General features: G+C 40.1%; 1 protein-coding gene across 1 annotated transcript; it reads left to right on the top strand.

Annotated features, from left to right (window-relative positions):
- Positions 1-1,455: 1,455 nt before the first annotated feature.
- LOC148036309 (uncharacterized) lies at positions 1,456-23,562 on the top strand. Its single transcript, XM_087678305.1, has 5 exons — positions 1,456-2,690; positions 22,700-22,930; positions 23,082-23,227; positions 23,302-23,369; positions 23,487-23,562. The coding sequence occupies exons 1-3, from the start codon at positions 1,645-1,647 to the stop codon at positions 23,215-23,217; spliced, it is 1,413 nt and encodes a 470-aa protein (XP_087534431.1). The 5' UTR covers positions 1,456-1,644; the 3' UTR covers positions 23,218-23,227; positions 23,302-23,369; positions 23,487-23,562.
- Positions 23,563-25,359: the final 1,797 nt, after the last annotated feature.

Raw genomic sequence — 25,359 nt, 5'->3', positions numbered from 1 at the left:
CTTTAAAGACCTTTGAAGTGTGGGCTACTTGATTGTGGTTTTAAATAGGTAGCTTGGCTCTTCTATAAGGGGTTTATGTAGTACTAATCTTGATGGGGAGAAATGGGGGGGTGGCATAATGGGGTATGTAGAGTTCCTCTCTCTTTATTTGTCTCAACATGTTGGGATCTACTGGTTGCAATAACACTAGTAGCACCTCTCTCTTTGTTTGAGTTAGACAATGAGCATTGACCCAGAGGAGGTGGAATCACTAGGCATGAAATTGTGGATATGGCTTCTCTCCTTGTCATAGGTGAGGAGGACAACATGAGCATGATGGAGGATAGTGTGGCCACAAATATTGGTTCTCTCTCACATTGAGAGGCGGTGAAGGAGGAGGACATGTGGAACAAGACAAGTAGGGAGGGCAAAGATAAGACGAAGGCAAGGGAGGACCTATACCACTACACAAACCTGTGCCAAAAAGCTCCCAAAACCTGAACTCAAAAAAGGGAGGGAAATTCAAATCCTTTCTCTCTTTCTCTCTCTTTGTCATTGTTCGATCCATTGCCAATGCTCTATGTGTGTGTGTGTGTGCACGTTGTCCATCTTCTGGTTGTGGGAGGGTGGAGGAGGATATGCATGCACACACACACACACACACACACACACACTCTCTCTCTCGTACTGCATGGGTGGGCCCATACGTCAACACAACTTGCGAGAGCTTTTGAGCTCAGCCTTAGTCTCTCTCTCTCTCCGTGTAATGAGTGGGCAAAAAAGAGGCATGGGTGTGGACATGTTCTAGGGGGCTTATAGGAGCTTCTAGTTGTATTGGCTTTAAGATTCTGGTTGTAGACATGTGGAGGGTAGTAGTGATGGGGTCCACTAAGATCCTCTATATCTCTCTTTATCTTTGTGTCTGTGTTTGTTAAAAATGTAGTGGTAGGAGTACCATTGGCATCATGCCTCTCTCTCTCTCTCATATGATGATCATTGATTCAAAAGAGGTGTGATGGGCTGGACATAGTCACTCACAGATATGGCTTCTCTCTTGCTCATAGGTGAGGAGGACAACATGAGCATGATGAACGAGGACCATGTAGTCGTGGATACTGGCTCTCTCTCTCTTTCTCTCTCTCAATGGCAATGGAGGAAAAATGAAGGAGGAAAACATCTGGAATGGGATAGGTGGGGAGGGTAGAGGTAGGACACAGACAGAAGGGGTGAGGTATATAAGGAATGAACATGGCATGTATGGAGTTGCAAGTCATACTTGCAAGCAACTAGTCACGACAAGAGAGAGAGAGTGTGTGTGCATTCCCCAACTCCAATCGTAAGACTTAGGGGAAGAAGAAACGAGAGAAACTTCAATCACAATGATACTTCGCAAGAGCGAGCAAAGAACTGCTAGTTTAATGGAAACGGCAAGTACATACATGAAATAGTAGACAGAGTGGCACTAAGACTATCAGACCTAGGAAGTTAGGAAGACGCGTTTACCATGGAAAGTACGTGACAAATGCGGAAGCAAAAGTCTCAGTAACGCAATGCTTCTCAGCCAGCCTAAGGCCTATTACTAGTTAGGTTACAGAGCTTGTCCCCTGTTTCTGTTGGACAATCGCTCGCTCTCTCTCCCTCGGTCTCTCCTCGCGTTTGCCAGACATGGAACTGCATTCTCCGCGAGCCTCCTCTGGCAGGTTTGACGCCAGCAGGAGATTCCCGCAACTCGACTTGAACCAGGCCGCCTCCAAAGCCACCGACGACGACGAAGAGGAGGAGGAAAACCAGCCATGGCTCTCTTCCTCCCTCCACAGCGCCTCCGCTAGGGTTTCCCAGGAAGTTAGTAATCGTGCCACTGGCCTCTCTGAACTGCGGTTCACCGACATCGGCTCCTCGGAGAAGCTCTTCATTGCCAGCAGAGCTTCAGAGCAGTATCTACAAGTTTCCGGAGCTCACTTAGATTCCAACCCTGCTTCTCCACTTTGCGTTAGGGTTGTTCCTCAACAACTGTTTGATCCGGGGAGGGTCGCTCAGCAGTTTTCAGAGCCCGTGGGAGCCACAGAGCAGGACTTAGATGGCATTAGGCCTAGGGATTCGGAGCTGCATCATCCTGATGATGTCAGGTTTTTGCAACACCCCGTCGACAAGCAGGGCGATCTACACTCTCCGAGCACCAGCAGAATGCCAGCCTCCCGTGATGAAGGGGATTTTCTCAGAATGCCTTTTTCACCAAAACAGGATCTTTCGTTCTACAACAGAAAAGAATCTCCCAGAAGGAAGACACCATCTCCTATAAGAAGCAAGTCAATGTCCAGGTCGCCTGTTGGACTGCATAGCAGTAGTAAAGTTGCAGATGATGGAGAAAAGGAGCATATATCATTCGTTCTCCCTGAAAACAGGCCTATCCATGGAACAGATGCCACTGATAGAGGAAGGAAAAGACGCGATCATTCCAGGTCACCTGATGGAAGGTCAACTGTCCGAGGAACCAGCGCTACAGAGGAAGGAAAGAAGCTTCATGACATTTCTTGCTCGCCAGATGCAAGATATAGTCGGGCAGCAGACATAGACAGAAGGCACCGGCGGTATGGCCGCTCAAGGTCACGATCACCTGCAAGAAGACCTGGACAAGGTCGTTCTCCACATAGCCGGGGATGGTATGGACGGTCTCGATCCAGGAGCCCTGCAGGAAGGAGCTATTATCATCAGTAAGTGACTCTCTACAGTACGCTTCCAAGAATTGCAATCTGCTGTAAGTTGCACATGTGGCTTGTCTTCCAAGGCTTTAGTGATGTGATAAGCTGCAGAACCAAAATTGTTAAATTTGTGTTTCTTAAAAGATACTCTTCCAATGAATGAAAAGGTCATGCAATCGGTGATAAGAGGTGCATGCAAAGATACACGTATGTTTTGCGTTTGTTGTGCAAGTTTTTTGGAAGGCTTTCCAGCTTTGCTATTTGTAGCCAGCACAAAGTTGTGATGGCTCATTGATTTGAAAATGAGGTTGAGTGAATTTTACTCGTTTGAATGTTGAAGGAGAACTCAAATTAAGTTTCAACAATTGAGCTAGTAAATTTGTTTGTTGTCTATGGGGCTGGCATTCAATGTTCGTGCATTATTTGTTGAATTGCCTGTTACCCTAGCAAGAATAAATCAAATTTTATGGATGATTAAATTGTTGATGTTTTTCTAGAAGATTTCCTTATATTAGTGAAAAAGAAAATTACCCATTTACAGATGCACATACCATATGTATGTTTGTATGTGTGTGTGTGTATGTATGTATGTATATATTTTTGTGTATATGTGCTCGATAGAATATTGCATATGATTTTAGAGAGCGGTTAGGATGGTTACACATTGGATAACATGCTATTATCCAACAAGTGGGTGAGCATGCACTTTTTTAAAGTGGACATAAACATGGGTGCAACATTGTTACACACCAAAAGGATACAGTTTGCAAAAAAGGGAATAATATTATACATATTTTTTTTTTTTTGGTTTGGCTACACATGCAAAAAGTGATGTTATTCTGATTATTTAGGCTTTTTTCTTGGCATTTTATGACGGTCATTTTAGCATTTATTGCTGGCTGACCTGACATGATTTATGGCATTATTTTGGCCTATTTATTCGGGATTCTCCTCCACATTCATCATTATGATCATTCATCACATGATTTGTTTTGGTGGAGTGAGAGGAGCAGGCACCAATGCCTTCACAGCCAATGACTCACATTGGTTCTGTACTGTCTCATATCTTGGTGTATGGATTCCATTTCCCGAGTATCTCTTTGCTTCTAAGTTCCTTGTGCAGTGTTATTTTCTTTTGCAGTGTTTCTCTCTCTCTCTCTCTCTCTCTCTCTCTCTCTTTCTCTTGTGTACATCAATCTATTACAACAATTTTCCACACGCTTCCATCATTGCATCCACTTCTGATTTGTTATCAGATTGTAGGATTGTTGTTCCTGTTGCTGTTTTACACTGTTTTATGTCAGAGTTTTGGCTTTTCTGCTGTTGATTGGACTTGTTTGTGACTGGTGTGATTGATTATGAGCTTGAGCAACCATGTTCTGGTCATTTTCGGCTTGTTTCCTCAATGTTTTGCAGCTTGCCATTTTCGTTTTCAGCTGTTTGGGTCTATTTAGGTTCTAGGGACTTGCTATTGACCCTTCCAAATCTGCGTTTTGGTATTTGGTGCTTGCATTTTACTCATCAGCACTTGCCATTTGGCTGTTTGCTCTTGTGTAGGGCTGGTGAGAGTAGTTTTAGGCTAGTTCCGGTTATTTTTGGTTTGTGTTCTCACTTTGTGGTACACTACTCAGCTTTAGAGAGGGTTCATGTGTATCCAGTTGTCATGTTCTTATCGCTACACTCTGGTTACTATTGATTTTTTCTCAATGTGCTTTTTTTATTGCTTGGAACTCATCAATCCTTGTGAGCCTATATTTTTGGTATGTATTTCTCCCTAAAGATCCCTTGTCTTTCTTCATCTTCTTTGTATCTCCCTCATCATGGCTTCTCCGGCATCTCCTCTTGATGGTCAATATACAAACATTATTTTCTCATCTACAAGTGTTATGTTGGAGACTTGTTGTGTTTAGCTTTAGGTTTCTGTGAGGATGCTCTCTCTTGGTATTTCAGATGTTCCAGTTTCAAAGAGGGGTGTTATACGGCCAAAGAAGAAGTCTCAGTGCTATTACTGTGGCAAGAAGGGACACCTCCGAAAGGACCACAAGACATTAGCAACTTTACAATAGGAGCAAGTGTAAACAGTGACGATGGGTGATGCCTCTCGCGGGGCGTCTTCCTCTTCTTTAGATTCAAGTTTAGGCTCTATCTATGTGGCCCTAGCGATGGTTGTAGGGGCCTCCCTTCCACGTTGCTAGTATAGGTGATGGGGTCATCCCTCACAACTCTCTAGTGCTAGGGAGGGAGTGTGAGAGGGTGATAAGATGGGGTAGATGAACTTATCTATATAGATATAGAGGTGTATAGGTTCCAGAGAGGGGTTTCCTTGATGCACCGATCGAAGTTTGGCAAATTCAAATCTTGGAGTTGGGATTGATCCCTAGGTTCATGATGAATAGTTTATTTGACAGAGAGTGGGATTGTCTCCTAGTCGAAGCGCACGAGGGGACACTTTGGCGGTCTAGCCAAAGGTGGGGAATCCATGGTTACATATGTTCAAAGGCATTTTTGATAGGATGGTCTTATATGCTACTGCGAGACATTGTTGATAGATATTGAGAGCTGCTATGATTCTTCTCTATTTTCAAGAGTTGATACGATCAACATCGGCATGAGCCTTCGAGGGACCTTGGTGGTAGCTTGTGCACCCACTACGTAGGTATCCATGGTTCTACTTTGGTGGTCCTTATTGTATGTACTATGATGAAACATTATCATTGTATATTGTATTGTATCAGATCACCCATGATGTGAGAGAGAGTGTTAGTAGATATGTTAGTTCATGGCTGAGTATGTGATTTAGTGGGCTAGGGCACTAAGATATCATTCTGATTAATTTAGGCTTTTTTCTTGGCATTTTAAGATGGCATTTTAGCATTTATTGCTAGCCGACTTGACATGATTTATGGCATTATTTTGGCCTATTTATTTGGGCTTCTCCTCCACATTCGTCATTATGATCATTCATCACATGATTGGTTTTGGTGGAGTAAGAGGAGTAGGCACCAATGCTTCACAACCAGTGACTCACATTAGTTCTGTAGTGTCTCATATCTTGATATATGGATTCCGTTTTCCGAGCATCTCTTTGCTTCTGAGTTCCTTGTGTAGTGTTTTTTTCTTTTGTGGTGTTTCTCTCTCTTTTCTTTTTCTCTTGTGTACAACAATCTATTACAACAGTTTTCCACACGCTTCCATCATTGCGTCCACTTTTGACAAGTGCACCATCGTCCATCACTTTGTAAAGTGGGTGGGGGAAAAACTCCGTATCCAAAAGTGGCCAAGGAGTTTACTAGCTTAGCAAGTATACAGTATGTCATGTCAGATGGCCAATTCCTAAATAGATACTTTTGAGTGGTTAACAATGTTGTGAAGTGGGCATATGCCACTTGGTGTGTAATCAGCCTTGTTCATGCACAAACATGGCTTTGTATTTAACTTCCAACAAGCGTAGTTAATTTCATGATGCATATTGAAGAGCATTAATCAAAGACAAAGAGTATCATAATGCTCTTCTAAAATTTATCATATTTCATTAGATGTCTTAGAAGATTGTACGAGCTGCCACCTTTGATACAAGATATGATACTAGAATGGAATAAGCATTACTTCCCAAGGAACTTCAAAAAACTGATATTCTTAGTTTGCAGTCTAATTGAATATCTTTGGCACTTATTAATGCTTGAAGCAAGGTCTCATGCACAAGCGAGGCTTTTATCTTTAATTTCCAACAAGGATAGTTAGTTTCATCTAGCATACCATCGGGTTGTGAAATGGCATTATTGAAGGTGATGGGATGTTTGAGCACACCAATCAAAATTTCACACACTTGTGGTTCCTAGTCCAAACAAGATCAGGCTACCAAGATTTGATCACTAATTATGCAAAAGTTAAAACAAATAATGACATGCAATTGGGGGAAGGATAGCTAGGCATGGAGGAAACACTGTTTTGAAATGATATGAATGGGGAATGCATTCATAATTAATGGAACTTTTTTGCTACTGGTCTAGACACATGCAGCGAATGTAGTTCTTGGAGGCCATTGGAGATGAAGAACATACTGAAATCTCTTTAAAGCGATGCCTTTCATCAAGACAATTGCTGGGCAGCCCTTGGGGATGAGAAATTGCAAAAACGCAAGTATTACATGTAGGGCTGATAAAGAGAGTCTAGATATGCTGTGGATGGCCTGAAATTGCTGCAAATGCAGCCTGTAGAAGGTGGCTGATGGTTGGGAACTTTGCCTAGTGATGGGATGGTAGTAAGGGCTGGAAACGCTTGATGATTTGTTGTATTACTCTAGGGATGTGTGAAACCATCAAATGCAGCAATGGAGATGATGAAGAGTAGGTTGCCAAGCTGCGTAGACTCAAAACACAACAATTAGGAGTGTTTGTAGTTGATGGAAATGTAAAGAAGACTTCCAAAATGAAGTCACCTATCGGTATGGTGTCACAATGCTAAATATCACTATGAACCAAGATATCCGTTGCTAGGTGTGTAGATGCCAGTGATAGAGAGTCGAGTCTGGAGTGTGATGGAGTGAAGGAATGGGAGAATGATGAAGAATGAATGTGAGTGTTAGGTGTATAGATGGACAAATATTCATGCCCTGTTTAAAGGCACATGAGTCATTGAATTGTCTAGGGTGAGTTTGGTTTCAGTTGGTTTGAAGAGGTGAGTTGGTTTCACTTGGTGTGAAGAAGGTGATCCCTTTTGCACCTTGGTTGGAGGATTGGAGTCGGAGTTGGAGGTGGATGATTGGGCATAGGAGTTGGTATCGTACTGTTGCTTCTCCTCCTTCTTCATCGAAGCCACTAATTGTTTGCAATCCTTGCATAAATTTTTCTTCTTACCATTATGATAGCATTGGGCCTTCGACTTCTTCTTGTCACCCCTCTCTAGCCACCATACTGGGATGGAAGCCACCCTTGTAACCATGAAGATGCCTCATGCTTATGTAGCATTGAGGACATATGGGTAAAGCTCACTGGTGACATCTAGGCATGCAAAGCATTGGCCACTCAATCAAACTTCAGAGGGAGCTTGTAGAGTACAGTCTCCACAAGGTGAGCCTGTAGAAGGGCGGATTGCACGAGACTAATTTGATCTTGTACTTGTGTAATATGAAGCAAGAATGATTGAATAGTATCCTTTGGCTCAAGCTTCATCTGTTGGAGCTGTCCATAAAGGGTGATTGCATGCATGGTCGAGAGAGCCTCGTACAACATTTGAAGCTTCACCCATGTCTTGAAGCTATGTTGCAGGAGGTGACCACTAGAAGAACTTCTTTAGATATATAACAAAGAAAAGCAGAATATGCACAAGCATCATTGGTATCCCACGTGAGCACAACTTCTTCATAATTGTCCTCCTCAAAATCAGTTGGAAGAGGAGTGGGGCCCTCGGGACACTCAAAAGCTCCAAAAACAATGTACCATAACTGCTCTCCACAAACTATACTTTCATATTAGCACTCCATGTTAGGTAATCAGGGCCATGTAGTTTGTCATCAGTAGAATAGCAAGGGGGAGCCATTTGAAGAGGATAAGAAGAGAAAATAAAAGAAGCGGAGAGAGAGAGAGAGAGAGTACAGCCAAAGCATAACACATTGCATTAATGGAAGTTTACACGCTGCGTAAGACAAGTTGATCACAAAAGAACTACTGCAAAGGGACAAAGTCTAATCAAACACACCTAGAAGGTGAAAATTACAGCCAACAGAACATGAAAAGACAATCAGCCAGCCTGTAGGAGTCGAAACACAGACAAAGCAGGCATTACATGCAGCAACAACACAAAAAAATAATGCAGAAATTGAAAACATAGATTGCTGGAATCAAAACGTAGGTGATAGGAGCAATTAATATAGTAAATGCAAACTTAGAAGTTGGAAACAGTGCGATTTGCAGCAAATAGGTGTCACCAGTGTGGAAGGAGGCGGCAGCAGGCAGGGCAAATGAGTGATTAGCAATAGAAGATCTATAATGAGCAGAAAACAATAGCAGGATCATAGATCTTGAAATTTGATACAAGAAGTGGATGTAGCAATGGAAGCATGAAAGAACGCGGAAATAAATTGCTAAACACAAGACAAAAAGAAGACAAAGGAGAACACAGAGATGTGCTCAGGAAATGGAATTTTATATACCGAACACGAGACAATCGTGTATAAGAGTGAGTCACTGGCTGCATGGACATTGGCACTGGCTCCCTCTCTCCATAGGGCATGCATTGGATTTGCAAGGGATGAATGACAATGTGGAGGAGGAGCCTGAATAAATAGGCCTAAAGAATGCCATAATGAACACTAAAAAATACATAAGATGTCTAGAATGCGTGGCACATCCCAACTCACACGAGCAGACTAGATTGCTAACAATATCACCCTTTATATCTTGAAGTCATGCTGTCTAGAAAAAATAGGCTCCAGAGTCCATATTAATGTGTTGTTGGCTATCCAAAGAGGTTACCTTATCTCCCCTTTTGTTTGCATATGTTACCCTTTGGCATATCCCTATGTGCCATTGAAGTTTAGATATAATGGTTGGGCGTTCTCACTCTACCAAAATTAAAGTTTGGGAGGAAATTGAGACTATCTTATATGTTGTTTTGTCTTAGTACATAGAGTCCTGTCTTCAAGACAATCGTAAGGTGTGTTTCTTGAAGAGTCATGCCAAGGAATCTTTGAGATCTTGTTTCCATATGCATCTTTTCAATGTGATTGTCATACCAAGGAATCTTTGGATCTTTTTCTTCTATGTATATTTTTAGTGCGATTATATAAGATGTGTTTTTCGATTCCCTTTGGTGTGTAAGTGGGTATTGAATCTTGTTGTTGATGCCCATGAGTTTGTCTCCTCCTATGTCTTATGAAAAGGACAACTTTCTTGGTACTCTATTTTTTTTCTCTTCTATGCAAGGCTATGTTGGACTTGCTTATGATGATAAATGCCTTTGGTGTTATTACATTTGTGTCACATGATCTTGGCCATGAGATCACGTTTCCTCTTGATACTTGATGGATTTGGAGATGTTTATGCAAGATGGTTTGGTTGTTTTCAAAATGGTGGTTTAAGGATTATTTTTGAAGGATGTTGCCCTTGATACAATATGAAGATTAACAACAATTCATGATGCTTTTAGCTCTTTTGATGCATAAGAAGTTGCAAGATTAGAGTATGAAAAGTCTAAAGAAGATGGTTTTTTTGCTACATCAATGGAAAAACATATGTAGTGCTCTCTTGACCTTTGGTATATAGTACCTTTGTTGAGTGGTGGCTTTGGGATTAGTTTGTGGATTATCTTGTCTGTTGCCTCATTTACATCACATTTCGGTTTATAACTATTAACGTAATTATCAACGGTTGTTAGCATAACATTTAAAAGGAAACATTAAATACCACTTTAGAGCAAATATAAAGTAGCAAACAAGAATAGAATCATAGAAGTAACAAAGTGTCAAACAAGTCCAAGTCTCATAAACCTTGTCACATATTCAATACGTAAATGGATTATGAAAATTACCAAAAGTCAATCTTAAGTCCTAGAGAATGTATTGAGTCATGACTCATGCTGAATGTCTTGCTCATTGTTCTCAATCTCCTCCTCCTTTCCTCATCTCTCTTGCTAGAGCTGGAGCTCTCAAGTAGATCCTCATTAGTAGCTATAGCAATGCTTGTGCTTGTTGCATTACGAGTACGAGCTGATGTATCTTGTAGCTCGAAGAGGCTATCATAAGCTCTTTATTTCAAAATTCATAGTGTAAACTATCACAGACTGATTGGAAGGGCTGTAGCCTATCATGATTCATGAATCCCAAGGTTTCAAGTACAAGGCATGATTGTAAGGGGAAAAACATCACTTTCAAGTGCTTTCAGCATAGTGACAGGAAATAGCCAAAACAACCCCCAGGATACCGAAGTACCGCTTCTACTTGAATTGTGCCTGGAATCGTGCCTTGTTGGGCGGGATGTTCCATGTCCCTTTTTTGATAGGGAACGTAGTAGGGAATGCCCTTGTTGGGTGGGACATTTCGTGCCTTATTTTTGATAGGGAATGTGTGTATTCCTTGTTAGTAACATGGATAGGAAATGGTACGTGACACCAACTTATCTAGGTTGACTGCTTGCTCGATTTGCGCTCGCTCCCACTTGTATTCTCTCTCCTCGAATGCTACATGTTGCGCTCTTGCTCTTGCTCCTATGGTATGCCATGCCTTTGCCGTCCATGTTGCCCGCTAGTGGCTAGACTCCATGCTCCACGTTACACGCTTTTATTGCATAGGCAACGGCCAGTTGCTTCAGCCTTCTCCTCTTGAATCTTCTCTCTTCCTTCTTCTCCTCTTCTATCTTTCTTATTCTTCTTCTTCTTCTCACACTTCCCTCTTCTCACTCTTCTCTTCTCCATCCTTCTCTTTTTGGCTAGTCGCTTCAGTCCTCTCCTCTTGAATCTTCTCTCTTCCTTCTTCCTTCTTCTTTCTTCTCCCACTTCTCTTCGCCATCCTTCTCTTTTCTTTTTTCTAAGTTCTCCCTTCTCTTCTCACCTATAGTAACTAGCCATTTTTATTTCAGTGTTTAGCCTTGAAATGGCTTCATCTCGTGCGGCTCATCGTGTTAGTGGTGGAGGAACGTTCGATGATTGTTCATGGTGGGAAGGGGAAAATGCGGATTGCCCATTGAGTGATGGAGGATCTTGATCATGGACATGCAAGCTTTGCCCATACAAGTGAACTAGTGGAGCAACAAGGTAAACCAGTTTTGAATTTTCATTGATTTTAATTTTGCAAAGTTTCTTAAATATTTAAAAATGTCAATTTGGAATATCAATTGCCACTTGTTTTCTCTTATGCGTAATTAGGCCCGAGCTCATCTCTATTGAGCCAAATTCAGAGGTGTAGTTTTGTCCTAATGTGACCTTAGAGAAATAAAGGAAGCTTCGTGGCTGTGCAATAGGTCAAGAAGCTTATCTTGCGTCTAGGCCACGACGTGTTGTAGTTTATCGTGTAACTCTTGTGACACTATCCCCATCAGATGTGTCTAGAGTAGGATTAGTATCAGAAAGTGCTACCTTCACATGTATTGCAAGATTTGCATTGGCCATGGCATCAATAGTGCCACATGTTGCATGTAGAGAGAGTACACCTAATGTTAGTTGGGATCCAAAGAAGAAGGAAAAGGTGGATACATCCATGGCTTGCTTTTATAATCATGACTACATTCAATTTTGTGTATCTGGATTAGAGTATTTTAAATTGATGTGTAAGAAGATTAGAGAGTATTTTTAATCATATGTGCTTCTATCATTAGAGACCTTATGCACCACTTTGCTGGACAAGGAGAAGCGGCTTATTGAGTAATTAGCAATGACTAGAAAGAGCCTATGGGCTAAATAGGGAGTTTTATTGATTGCATGGAGGTGATCCATTCATGGCATGGTTGCTTATTTCCATGGGGAGATATATTTCGTATTTTCTCATGATGCATCAGGGACAAGAAAGTTGGCAGATGTACTTGCAATAGAGTGGGTTACAAATATTGAGCTTATTGGCCCAGAGTATGTGGTGTGATTTGTTGCAGATGGAGAGCTTGCAAATAGGTTAGTAAGTGCTATCATCTAGGGATATCATTTGCATATTATAGTTTCATATTGTATGACTCATTGCTTGAATAACCTATTGAAGGATATTGGTAACTTGTCATGGTTTGTACCTATCATAGAGCAAGGAGCTCAAATGGTTAGCTTTGTTTTGAATCACGAGTTTCTCCGCCATAAGTTCTCTCTAAGGTTCAAGAAGATGCTTTTAAAATACTCACTAGGGTTGCCTTTAACTTCTTGATGCTAGGTAGATTGAGAGAATACAGTGGTGCCTTGAGGCAGTTATTTCTTACTAATGAGTTTATTTCATCAACAGTGGCAGATACTCCTATAGGTATCTTATGCTTGGAAAAAGCAAATAACTCAACTTTTTGGGATGATGTAAAGTGGATAGATGCTATGGTATCATCTATTGTGCATTTATTGAGAATTTGGATGCTATGTAGCCTTGCATTGGCAAGGTATATGAGGCTATGGATAGGTTAAATGAAAAATTGTAGGAGTTGGGATCAGATGATAAACCGTAGTTATGGATGTATGGAGACTTATATTGTCTCGTCTAGTGCATGCTCACGGTACTAGACGAAAGATCAAAGACCAACTTTCTTGTTATAGGAACTTTCAAGGGTTTTTTGGTTGTGGGGATGCACAGAAGGATTGTTGCAAGATTGGGGCAGCTTTGTGGTGGAAGGACGGTTTGGATGGTCTTGAGTTGCAGTGGCTAGCCATTTGTATTTTGAGTTAGTGAGTTAGTTTCTCTTGTTTGGGGCAATTGTGAAGCATATACAGTCACATTGCTTCAAAGAAGAAGAATGGTATCGGTGTGGAGAGAGCAAACAATCTAGTATTTGTCATGTTAATTTAAGGATGTTATGTAATAGTATGATAGCAAAGCCCGATCCATTCATAGAGTGGGAGATGCAATAAAAAGAGGAGACACATGTTGATGTTGAGGAAGGTGTTTTAGTTCATGGTACACATGATCATGAGGGTGGCACTTCAAGAGCAACTAGAGAAGCCTCAAATCATAATGATCTTTGATTTAGTTTGCTTATCATGACACATGTATATGATCTTGATAACACTCGGGCCGTTGTGCCATGTCAAATTATTTTTGTATTTGCAGTCTTGCGGTTGTCCATTTGGGCTAGTTTGGCATGTCGCATTTTGCTTCGGTCTATAGATTAGACTAGGGTAGTCAAGTACAATTTGTCCAATCCATCTAGTCCGTGGACTTAGTATGATACCGAATGTACACAAAAAAATCTCCGATAAAATCTAATGTTTCATACGATTATTAGAAAATACATAGAAAATTATTAATATGAGAGTCGCTACCTGTGAGATATAGTATCACAAGGTATTATCCATCCAATACTAATACAGTTTACAAACCACAAATACCTTTGCTTTAATTTTCAACGATGAGTCATGACCATAGCGAGAGGTTGAGACAAAATGTAAATCCAAAACTCTAGTCACAAGTAATTTTCAAGATCCAAATTTATTTATAAGATTGGAGACATGTACAATGGATTGAGAAAAAAAGCTAGTTGCAATGATGGATCATGGTATAGCAAGTCACAAGTGCCAAGTGGCAAGTACAAAAAGTAGTAGATAGTAGATACAAAAAGAAACTTAAGGCTGAGACTTAAGGGAGCTATGTATAATGAGAAGGCTTCATAAAGAGGCTTAGGCATTGTAAGAGGAGTAAAAGAATATAGAGATATAGGTAGAGACAAGGTAACGGAAAGAAGAGGATGCAAAGGAAGAGGAAATAGAAATAGCGCTATAGGGGATGAGATACAAGAGGAAGAGGAGGACGTAAAGGTAGAGTCTAGAGAGAAGTGGATGGAGAAGACAGAAAAATAGAGAAGCTTGTAAGAGAGAGGTAGAAGAAGAGGTGGTAAGTAAAGTATAGGTAGAGGTCAATGTGGATAAAGAGCAAAAGGGTACAATAGAAAACAACTTTTCTTTGAACACCAAGTAAAAAAAAAGGGACAAAAACTGGATGGATTATTCACATCCGATCGGATTGGATGGATTATTCACGTCCGATCGGATAGAATATAGAGATATAGGTAGAGACAAGGTAAGGGAAAGAAGAGGATGCAAAGGAAGAGGAAATAGAAATAGCGCTATAGGGGATGAGATACAAGAGGAAGAGGAGGACGTAAAGGTAGAGTCTAGAGAGAAGTGGATGGAGAAGACAGAAAAATAGAGGAGCTTGCAAGAGAGAGGTAGAAGAAGAGGTGGTAAGTAAAGTATAGGTAGAGGTCAATGTGGATAAAGAGCAAAAGGGTACAATAGAAAACAACTTTTCTTTGAACACCAAGTAAAAAAAAAGGGACAAAAACTGGATGGATTATTCACGTCCGATCGGATTGGATGGATTGTACTATATGGATCCTTTCATGGACAGAATGCAACCAGGGATCAGACTTCATATTTGTAGCATTTTTTGGGATATTCTTTTACCTTAGTTCATTGTTCATTGTTTTATAATTGACTAGCTTGACTCTTGAGCCTTAAAAGTTGTAATTCAATTTATAGTGACTAGTTTTAGAATGATGTGTGATATCTTTGAAGTTAAAATGATTTGTCCTTGTGGATTATATACCTTGGCTTTAACACTCCACATGAATTATGAGTGAAATATTAAAATTTTTAAATGAATTTTAACTTTTTTAATGCCATTCATGTTTCCACGTTTTAATTCCCTAGGTTTGGCATCCGTGTGACCATTTCCATTCCCATTTCCCATTTCATGCTTCTTTGTCTTTCGCAAGGAAAAAATGTGCTTTCATGATAGGGCACACTTTTTTGGGCCAAAACGCCACTTTCTGACCACTTAACCCTTTTTTGATGTATAAGAAATACCTCAAAAAGTTAAGAAACGTTTCTTACATGTTTTTTAGTTTTTCTACTCGGAAAATGCGTTTCCTTGTAAGTATGAATGAAACATAATACATTTTGCCAATTATACAACTCTCACATACATAATGAGTAGGCGCTTTCAACGGAAGGAGATCAAGCATCATATTTTTGCTTCTCAAGCGAAGCAAACTGTTGTAATTGAGATAGCTGAATGGAGCATGCCACAACTGTGTTATCCATGATGGTGGCATCAACTTGTAATCGAGAATGCATTACATTGATCAAAGTGGAACTTAACCACAAAACTAGCACATGCAATGCCTGAAACTGAAAGCAAGTCTTCTTTATGCCCATAGTATCCCGAAACGGCGTTTCAGGGCTGCTGAAACGGACGGGCCATTTCGGACCGAAATGGAAACGGCAGACCGACGTTTTGGCATCCTGCGGTCCCTTTCGGACACTCCAACTCCCGCCGCTGCGGCCTCCTCCTCCTCCTCTTCCTCTTCTTCTTCTTCTTCTTCTTCTTCTTCTCCCCATTACTTAAAGGCTAATCATGGCACTGGATCCATATTGAAGACACGTCACTCCAATCAAGGGATATGAGGGCTCTGGTGGATCAAAGAAGTGGTGGTGCAACTATTCTGGATTGCAGAAATCGGGGAGTGTAACACGCATGAAAACCACCTGGAAGTTGGCATGCGTTCCCAATAAAGACATCGGGCATTGTTGTCCAGACTATAGTTGCCAGTTGTTCATTGTTATTGATACTTATTACTCAGTAGTTAATAGAGTCTAGAGACTAGTACACAATGCTCAATGCTCATTGGACTTTGGAGTTTTAACTGATTATTCACATGACGTAGTTACATGTATCATTGTATCTTGATTTCACTTATTATGTGTCTTGATTCTTGTTCCATTGTTCTTAATGTCAATCTCCACTGTTCTTGATGTCAGTCTTCATTGCTCTTTAGATCATAGATGATTCATGAGTCATATATTATAATTCATTTGTTGTCTTAAGTTTTGAAAATTGAGTCTTAATTGTGTTAAGTTGTCTTAAGTTTCAACCATTGAGTCTTGACTCTTCAATCTTCACTCGTGAGTCGTGACATGTGTAATGAATTATGATTTCAATCATATGACATGGATTGAAAAGTTTTATATGAAATTTGGATACATGTTGTTGTATGCATTGATATATTTACATACCCACATAATACTGTATTTATTTTAGTGTACAATCCGAAACGTCGTTTCCCCATTTCCAATATTTGGCCGAAACTTCGAAACTCCACTTTTTCCCGTTTCCGTTTCCCTCGTTTTCGAAACTCCCCCGTACTATGTTTATGCCTAACACATACAAAACCTTTGAATGCACGATATTTTTTCTATCTATTGCAACAATGGAAATCTGTCCAATGCTTTGGATTGCATACAAAACATTATTTGCACATACACCTGATCTCCCCTTTTGTACATTTGTTTGTGTATGATGCAAACAAGTCAAGAAAGAAAGTTATGTGATTGGGCGCACAATTATCAAAATACAATGTGTTACCATTTTCAATCACTAATAAGCCATGTGCTTGAGAAGTAGGATCATATGAGCAATGCATAACAAAAGCATATAAGATTGATCAATGTCCAAACTTGCTAAATGTGTTGTTGGAACTTGCATCCTTTGTGGTTGTTGAATTTTCAACAACAATGATATGCCCCCTTTTCTTACAACAAGTACATTATTTTAAATTGACACCCTTATCCTTGGTGCTTAAAGAGTTCATAGAAGAGGTTGGTTTGCCTTTGCCCTTTGCCCTTTGGGTTGGATGGCTGCCACCATGACCTTCCTTTGTTCCTATGACTGGTTACAAATGTTTGATTTTCCATGTTTATGTTAGAGTGATTCATCGGTGATTGCTCTTCTTGCAACAATGACATCAATGCATCAAATGTGTATACATTATCATCTCCTTTTGCAAGCAAGTAAAGTGTAGTGGTGAAACTTTGGTACTCAAGTGGGCCAACCAAGACTAGAGAACAAGAGAAGCATTAATAATAATATCATCAATATTTACAAGCTGCGATGTTACATCCTTTACATGTGTAATGTAGGCATCCAGTGAATCAACCTTAGTCATGTTCTCCATCTAAAGTTGTTTACGCAAGTAGGGTGCATGAGCCTCATTGTGCATTTAATAGGAAGAAGTAAGTTTATCCCAAGCATCCTTGGTCATTGTGCATGACCGAACGTGGGGAATAACCTATCTCTTCATCGACAGTGCAATCAAAGCATATGCTTGCACATCTCTTCTATTCCATCTCAACTAATCAATGGTGGGAAGTGAAGCAGTAGTTGGAGTGGGAGATCCACTTGTGATAGTGAATGACTGGATGAACCAGCAACATTCTATGCAATAGGACATACTTGTCTAACCTTAGAGCTAGATAAATAGCCCCAAAGTTTTGGCAACGAAAATATGCTTTGTCATGTATACCCTTATTAGATAATTTGTGCCATCCAATTGGTTGGAGTCCCCAAATATATTTGGCAAGTCATTTTGGCTTGCCATTGCTTGCTATGCATAGTTGAATTTTCACAACAATAGCTGCCAATTGTATACTTGAACGTGTAGTAGTATGAAAACGCTAAACAAACTTAAAATTTTGTGCACAATTGACAATGTTGAAGAAAAATTTGTGGTTGAGAAGGCTTTAATGTCCCAAAATGCTAGTATAGATAATGAAATTGGCCTCGATGTTGATGGATTTGGACAAATTTTACAAAAGCCCCAAATTTATTTGACGGATAAGAGAGTGTTCACACTAGAGCTGAAGAGTTGTTACATGAGTATGATAAGTGTAACAACCACCAAGTTCAATTTGCTCTTTGATTTGATGTGCATTTGAGCACAAATTGGGACTTGAGCACTTGCATGCAGGTCTCTAATAACTAGTTGCATCAAATCCCAAGTTGCTTCTTGATTACAAGCACATGTGGGCAGCAAATTGAGTCTTGAACATTTGCATCCATGGTCTAAATGACTAGCAGCATCAAGCCTTAAATTACCCCTTTGTTGTTTCACGGAATGCAAATTAACCCACCTATAGATCCAGAATCTCATCTATTTTACTTTTTGCGGGCTGAGTTAACATCAACAACCTTCTTGAATCAATGGAGGCATGGATGCACACATTCCATTGCTACCATGCAATCTGTAATTCTTGTTGATTACCCATTGAGCTTAGTAAATTAGCAACCACAACACAATGGCATTTAAATCTAAGGCTCAAATCTCCAATTTCCTTTACTAGACAACACATGCATCAAGTCGAGATGGGAGAGAAGCAAGGCATGCACGAATTGGATCTTCTACACTTGCATGTGAGTCATCTTGGTCGTGAATGAGCAATCCTTGTTAGGTTTGTTCTAATTTCTTAGAATTCCAGCAAATCCTTTTGTTGCATGGCTGGAATTTGATGGCACACTTCTCAAGATAGATGAGAACTTTGATTTTTGTAGAAATTCAGAGCTGTACTAGCAAATCAGTGCTAAGAAATTGCAGATATCTTGGGGAAGAAGTTATGACCAGCAAATTAGAGAAAATTCTTCGACTTTCATGCGAGAGAAATGTTTGGATAACAGTTGCCTTGTGGTTCCATCCCTAGCAAGTGTTGTAGATTAGGTCTCTTTGCTGTTTTGATGGCGTGACTGCTCTTTTAGTACATTGTTTGATTCTCAACGCTCTTAGATCTGTCCCAAATAGCCTAGAATGGGAGAAAAAGAGCCCAACATGGAAGGTATACTTACATGCAATCGATCCATGTGCGAATTTGAGCCATATAGCGCTTTGACCATATTCTCATTAAAATAACATTCAATGGTGTCCAATCTCAATTTTAAATTCTTTAGTCTTTGAACTTGAAAGTGTCAATGTTGCAAATCTCAATTTAGGACATTAAGTCTTTTAAATCTCTAACCCCCATAGCAGCAAGGGTCATTTTTAGGGGAAATTCAGTGTCCCTAACTAAGATTTGTCCTAGGTACCCCATGAGCACATGATGATAAATTCTACCAATATCCCCTAGTGCCCAAGCTAGGATTATTTATCACCGTGATACACATTCAAGTTTTCAACTTAATCTCACATGTGTATGATCTAAGTGTCTAAAGAGCACCAAGTTAAAAATTCAAGTCATTGCGACACATTTATACTCCATCAGAGAGTGGTGGCCTTTGCTCTCATTTTTTGGCATGGACACCTAGGATTCGTTAGGTTTTGTCTTGAGTAGAGCCATGGATTTTTAAAGAGGTCTAATGTCATGAGGACATGTATTTTTGAAACCTCTCTTAACATGTGGAATGATTTTTAATCATATGGTTAAGTAAATGTTGCACATGTGAGGTGTAACTGGGGTTAGAGTAAATTTATGAGCTTGGGACCCGAGGAAATCATGGGATATCAAAGGCAAAAGTTGCTATAAGCTACGTCACATAAGTACTTGGTGGTATCTAGTGCCAATTGTTAGTCTAGGTTATTCATTTGGCGATAAGTTGGGGACACTAGAGAAGTGGCGTTTGATGATATCTAATGCCAATTTGATGGTCAAAGACGGTCTTGCTTGATGTTGAGTTTTAGGCATCTTTGGTGATCACCTTGGCAATTGTTATCCTCTTAGGTTTCCAAGTTCCAACTATGGTATGAGTGCTTTTTACTTTTCGTTGGGTTCTCTGCACCTCAAGCTGATTCAAGTCTCTACCTACTATTTCTTCTTCCTATCTTGGATTGCTATGGAGAATTGTGTTTTGCTCCCATCTTCGCTATCTATGATTTTCGTCACCTCACTAACACACTTGCCATATGATTGTTCTTCATGGGAATCGTCGTTTATTCCTTTCCTTTAAAAGCAATATAAGATCCACTCACTGGGGCTATTCAAAAGAAGCTATTTGTTGCCTTTGCAATAATGGTAGGTCCTTGAGGAGTTTATCATCACACCCTTGCTTTGATGTTTGACTTTTTGGGGGTGGGACTGTTTGGGTAAAAGAGGGCGGAGTTGGACTCCCCCCTTTAAAAAAAAAAAACCCCAACCCAATCCTTCTTGGGTATCTTTGTAGTGTTGTTTATTTTTTTGTTTTCTCTTTTCTCTTGTGCTGTGTAGTCTATTCCAGCAATCTTCTACGCTTCCATCACTGCACCATGTTTGACATGGTATGAAACATCCGTGTTTGGGCTTTGGGTGCGGTTTATGCTGTGGACACTCTGTCCTTAGTTTTTTGGTGCTGATCTGCCTTTATTTGTTTGTTGTAGTGTGTGTGACTAGTTTGTGGGTGTTTTGAGCTTGCTTTCCGCCTTCACTCTTCTACATTCTTAATGCTGGGGTCCGTGTTTTTTATTTTCGGCAATATTTTAATGCAACACGACTGCATTTAATGCTCTTGCTACTTACATTTTTGTACTCAGCATTTGGGTTTTCAGTTTTTCATGCTCTTGTATTTGATATTGACTCCTAGGTTCATAATGAGTTATTTCTTGAGAGAGAGCAAGATCGGGTTGTAATTTGAGCTCACATGAGGGGACACTTTGGGAGTTTGGGGAATCCCTGGTCATGTATGCTTCGAGGCATTCTTGATAGGATGGTCATTTATGCTATTGTGAGGCATTGTTAACAGGCACAAAGAGCTGTTATGGTTCTTCTCTATTTTTAGGTTTTGGTACGATTGACATCGACATCATATTTTGTCTAAGGCACCTTGGTGTTGGCTTGATCACCCACTGCTTGGGTATTCGGGGTTTTGTTCTAGTGGTCTTTGTTGTATGGACTATGATAAATCATTGTCATTGTATTATTGTATTGTATCAGATCACCCATGATCTAAGAGAGGGTGTTAGGAGTTTTGTTAGCTCATGAATGAGTTTGGGCATGCGATTTAGTGGGCCAGGCATTGTAGGGATTTCAGGCATTTTTAATGTGTCATTATTATGATGGTTTTGGCATTTACTGCTGTCTGATGTGATCATAATTTTGGCATATTGTTGTGCCATATATTTAGGCTCCCTTCTCCATAGTCATTCATTGATCACTTGCAGATTCTAGTGTAGGTCTTGTTGGAGAGAGGGAGCTGAGGGAGCTGGTGCCAATGCCCACGCAGCTAGTGATTCACTATTGTATGCGATTGTCTGTGTGTTCGCTATATGGATTCCATTTCCTGAGCACATATCTGAGTTTCCCTTTGCAATGTTCTTTTGTTTTCTTTTGTTTTTTCTTCCCTCTTGTATTGTGCAGTCTATTACAGCAGAGTCTTCTATGCTTCCATCCCTGCACCCACATTTGACACATCCTGCTGCTCGGACAAGTACGTTTCACTCCCTCCACAGCTGCCCATAGGTTGCTACAACAATAGTTGCCAAGAAACCTATTTCATAATGGTAGGGAATTCATTTCATATTTGAGCATTTCATAAGTGGATGAAATAACTACTTTGAACTTTCAAAAAAAGCCCTACCTAAAAAATGTGTTTTGAGTTCTTATCCATGATGTGTGCATACATTGATGGCTTCTTCTGTAGTTAAAGTTTATGTTGGTGATGAAAATGGACCATGATGCATGTCAATATTGATGTTACATTGAATGTTCATTTGGATTGTATAGAATCATGAATCGTGATCTATCTCTGTTTGCAATGTTACATGAATCATATTTTATGTGTGTAAACTTTCATGGTCTTTTTTCATCTTGAATGAAACCAGTTTCTGATGTTGTATGAAACTTGTATGAAACCTTTGAAACCTGTCTCATTCCTCATGTTTCAGAAACCCTTAGAAATTATGGTTTGCTAACCTTCCTTTGAAGGTATCCTGTGGAGGTGCTGCTGCCCTTCATTAGTTGGGATACTGTAAGTATCTTCTCCTCTCCTCCTTCCACAAGTGCTGGTGCCCATCTCTAAAAGGAGCTTTGGGACAGCACAGTCATCTTGAGCCACTCTGGCATCATTGACTCCTTCGCTCTCCTTAGCCCTGGTCCAAAAGACATGGAGGCATGAAGTCATTGTATCTTTATTTCATTCATCGTCATTCAGACATGCTCTCTGATTTTTGAGTTCTTTTGCTGCTAGTGTTTGTTGTAAACACTCTGTTGTCTCCATTGCAATCTCTTACCATTTCTTCACATTGTGCGCATGTGGGGAAGAGTTGAAGACACCTTTGGGAACTTGACACACTAGAGGTTTTCAACAACCACATATTCTTAACCCAATAGGAGAAAAAGGGTGAGTGGAAGGGAGTTTCTCAACATGTGCATGATGGACTTCAAAGAGGCACGATTGATCCTTTGATTATGAGAACTTACGCACTTGATTGTGTTCCCACACAACTTACACACTTGGTTGTGTTCCCACACTGTTGCAGTCTAACATACCAGGTGACAAGTAACGAACATACTCTTATCTCCCTAGTGAAGCATAATAAGCCTGAGCTTTGCATAAGAAATGTTATATGGATGGAGGGAAGTTGGAAAGGAGATTTCTAACATGTTCCTTTTATCAGGTCAAGGTATTCACCTCGTCGTCGGTCACCTCCATACAGTTACCGACCAAGGCGAGATCGCCCGCCTAGACGCCCCTGGTCGCCTCCCCCAAACAGAACTACAGGTATTGGGAAGCCTGGAAACAACCTTTTTATCGCAGGTTTTAGCTCAATGACGACTGAACGGGACCTAGAAAAAAAATTTTCAAGATTTGGTCGTGTTACTGATGTCCGAATCGTCCGTTGCAAGAGGTAAAACTCGTCATGCACATAATGAGGAGTGTCTATCTATCTGTTTTGTATTTCTTCATCTGACTCTTATCTAAAAGTGAAGTATTTATTTAATCTCTTTTACCTAACTTACAACTCTTGCCTATACGTTAAATTTTCATGCTCCATCCAGGTCAGGGGATTCTCGTGGCTTTGGTTTTCTGTCCCTTGAAAAAGACGAAGATGCTGATGCTGCAATCAAGGCACTTGATCAAACTGAGTGGAATGGACGGATAGTTCTTGTAGAGAAAGCAAAGACTGGAAATTAGTAGCAAAGCTGTATGGGACTGACTATATCTGAAGTTCCAGTCATTTAACTCAGCCGTGTTCACAATGGCTTTTGTTTATTGCAGAAGCTTAATGCACCTCCTCGATATAAAAGCGTAAACATCGACCATGTTTTACATGTGTAGATTGCAAGGCATGTGTATTCCAGCATTTCGTGTTAATTATTAGCAAATTATCATGGCTGTATCATGTTTATACTGGATATTCAGATCTGCTATCTGAATTGTTGTGGATTGGCCTCCAATTTCAGGTGCTGATCAAAGCTCTCTTCCTTTGTATGTGAGAACCCTGCAGCCTCTGCTGTTTTGATGATCACCTACTTGGCACACTAAGGGACGTGAACTCTGACCAGAATTTCGTGTACTGCTGTAATACCTGTGGCGTACTGCATGTACCAGATCATTTTCCAGTCCTCAGCATCTTTCTTTTTAATTTGGGTACATAAATGCACAGACAACACTTTGCATAAATGATTTCTCTTATAGATCCATTCCTTTCACCTGAGGGTGAGTGTCCGCTGAAAGTTGGTCAACTATTTTCACTTGATTTATGAGGTCACAGTATTTCTCACTTGATTTGGTCAGTAAAGAGTCAGCTCAAATGCATTTTATAGTGCTGCTGGCTGTAGACAAATATGTCCATTTAATTGGGAGTGTTACTTTTGAGGTTTTCCAAAAGGATAAGGACAGTCCCGAAGACATGCCAAGATATTGAAGAAGCTTTTAAAGTGCTGCCATTACCAACTCTCGTCTCATCTTACAAAGAGAATCCTCAGAGCACATGACCTTATGAGTAAAAAATGGTATGTAGATGGACATGAAATCCATGAAAGTGGCTTCATACGAGTGAGTATATTGATGAGAAAGTGACCTTTTATTACAAGTCTCTTCAGGTACAGAAAGGAAGGAAAGAGGTTGATTATTTCTAGAACTGTCTGGGCTCTACTTTGTTTGAGAGGTTGCACCTCATGTCTCACGCCTTTTAGATGTGATAATTTGTAGTTTGGTTTCATCCAATATAAAATAATGATGCTTTTATGTGCTCTACAGTTGCAGCTTGATTGGATCAGGATGGTTGGTTGATATGGATTTCTGACGTTTGAGGACAAACTGTACTGGCTATACACATGTTTGTCCTTTGGCATTGGTTCCTTCTCACGAGTTGTACTGGCTCTAGGCATGTTTGCTCTTTGGAATTGGTTCCTTCCTGGTTATTAATTTTGTGCACGCATTTTACTTAAAGACGTGTAGATAGTTGGGAAGTCTTTAAGGGAAATGGGCTTCTACGCATGGCTTTTCAAAAAACTACTACTTGAAGGCTCCAAGTTTTAAATTTGTCAGTCGTCTTACTGCAAGGACTACCTGGTACGAAAGTATCTAATCTATTTATATACACAATCAAGTCAAATACTGCCATGGTTGAATTAGTAATTAAAAGACTTTGCCTGAGACAACTTCTATTGCTTTTTGGTGTCCTGAGAGCTGTTTGTACTGTTTTGATTTGAGTCGATTCTTTACCATATCTGAAAGTATATCTTAACTGTCATGCTCACATTGAACAGTTATGAGCATGAAATGCAACAAAAGCCATTGTTGATGGTTTGACAGTCAAGGGCCAGGACAATGGCCTTGGTGGTATTGAGCCATTCATGAAAAGGGTGTGGTGACTCACTTTTATTTAAATTCAAATTTCAAGCGAGAAAATTGCAAGGAATCCTTGTCTATGGACCTCTTGGCTTTTGTTTTTAAAATTTAGGTGGTTTTGAAGAAAAGTGTGACGTTTATGTATTGCTAGAATCGGTGCAAGTGTGGCTTAGTAGGGCACCTCTAAAGCGATGTACACTCCCAACCGGCGCACAGGTCCTCTCTCTCTCTCTCTCTCTCACACACACACACACACACACACCATTCCCATTAGCTGCACTTGTGACCCTAAACTTCGTGTACTATTTGTACACTATGGCTTGCGCAAGAGGAAAATCAACATCTCATCCTTGTTATTTTTTCATGATAGTATAATAATACAAATAATGCATGTTTGTGAGAAGGATTAAAGAAACAATGAAATCTTAGTGTAGATTGCTCATACATAAAAGCAATGTAAAACATGTTTGATTCTCATTT

Source organism: Lygodium microphyllum, chromosome 5 (assembly GCF_053477565.2).
Source record: "Lygodium microphyllum isolate KBCC chromosome 5, Lygodium_microphyllum_v1.1.10, whole genome shotgun sequence".
NCBI lineage: Eukaryota > Viridiplantae > Streptophyta > Polypodiopsida > Schizaeales > Lygodiaceae > Lygodium > Lygodium microphyllum.
The sequence above is the reverse complement of the archived record's forward strand: the minus strand, read 5'-3'. Positions and strand labels throughout refer to the sequence as shown.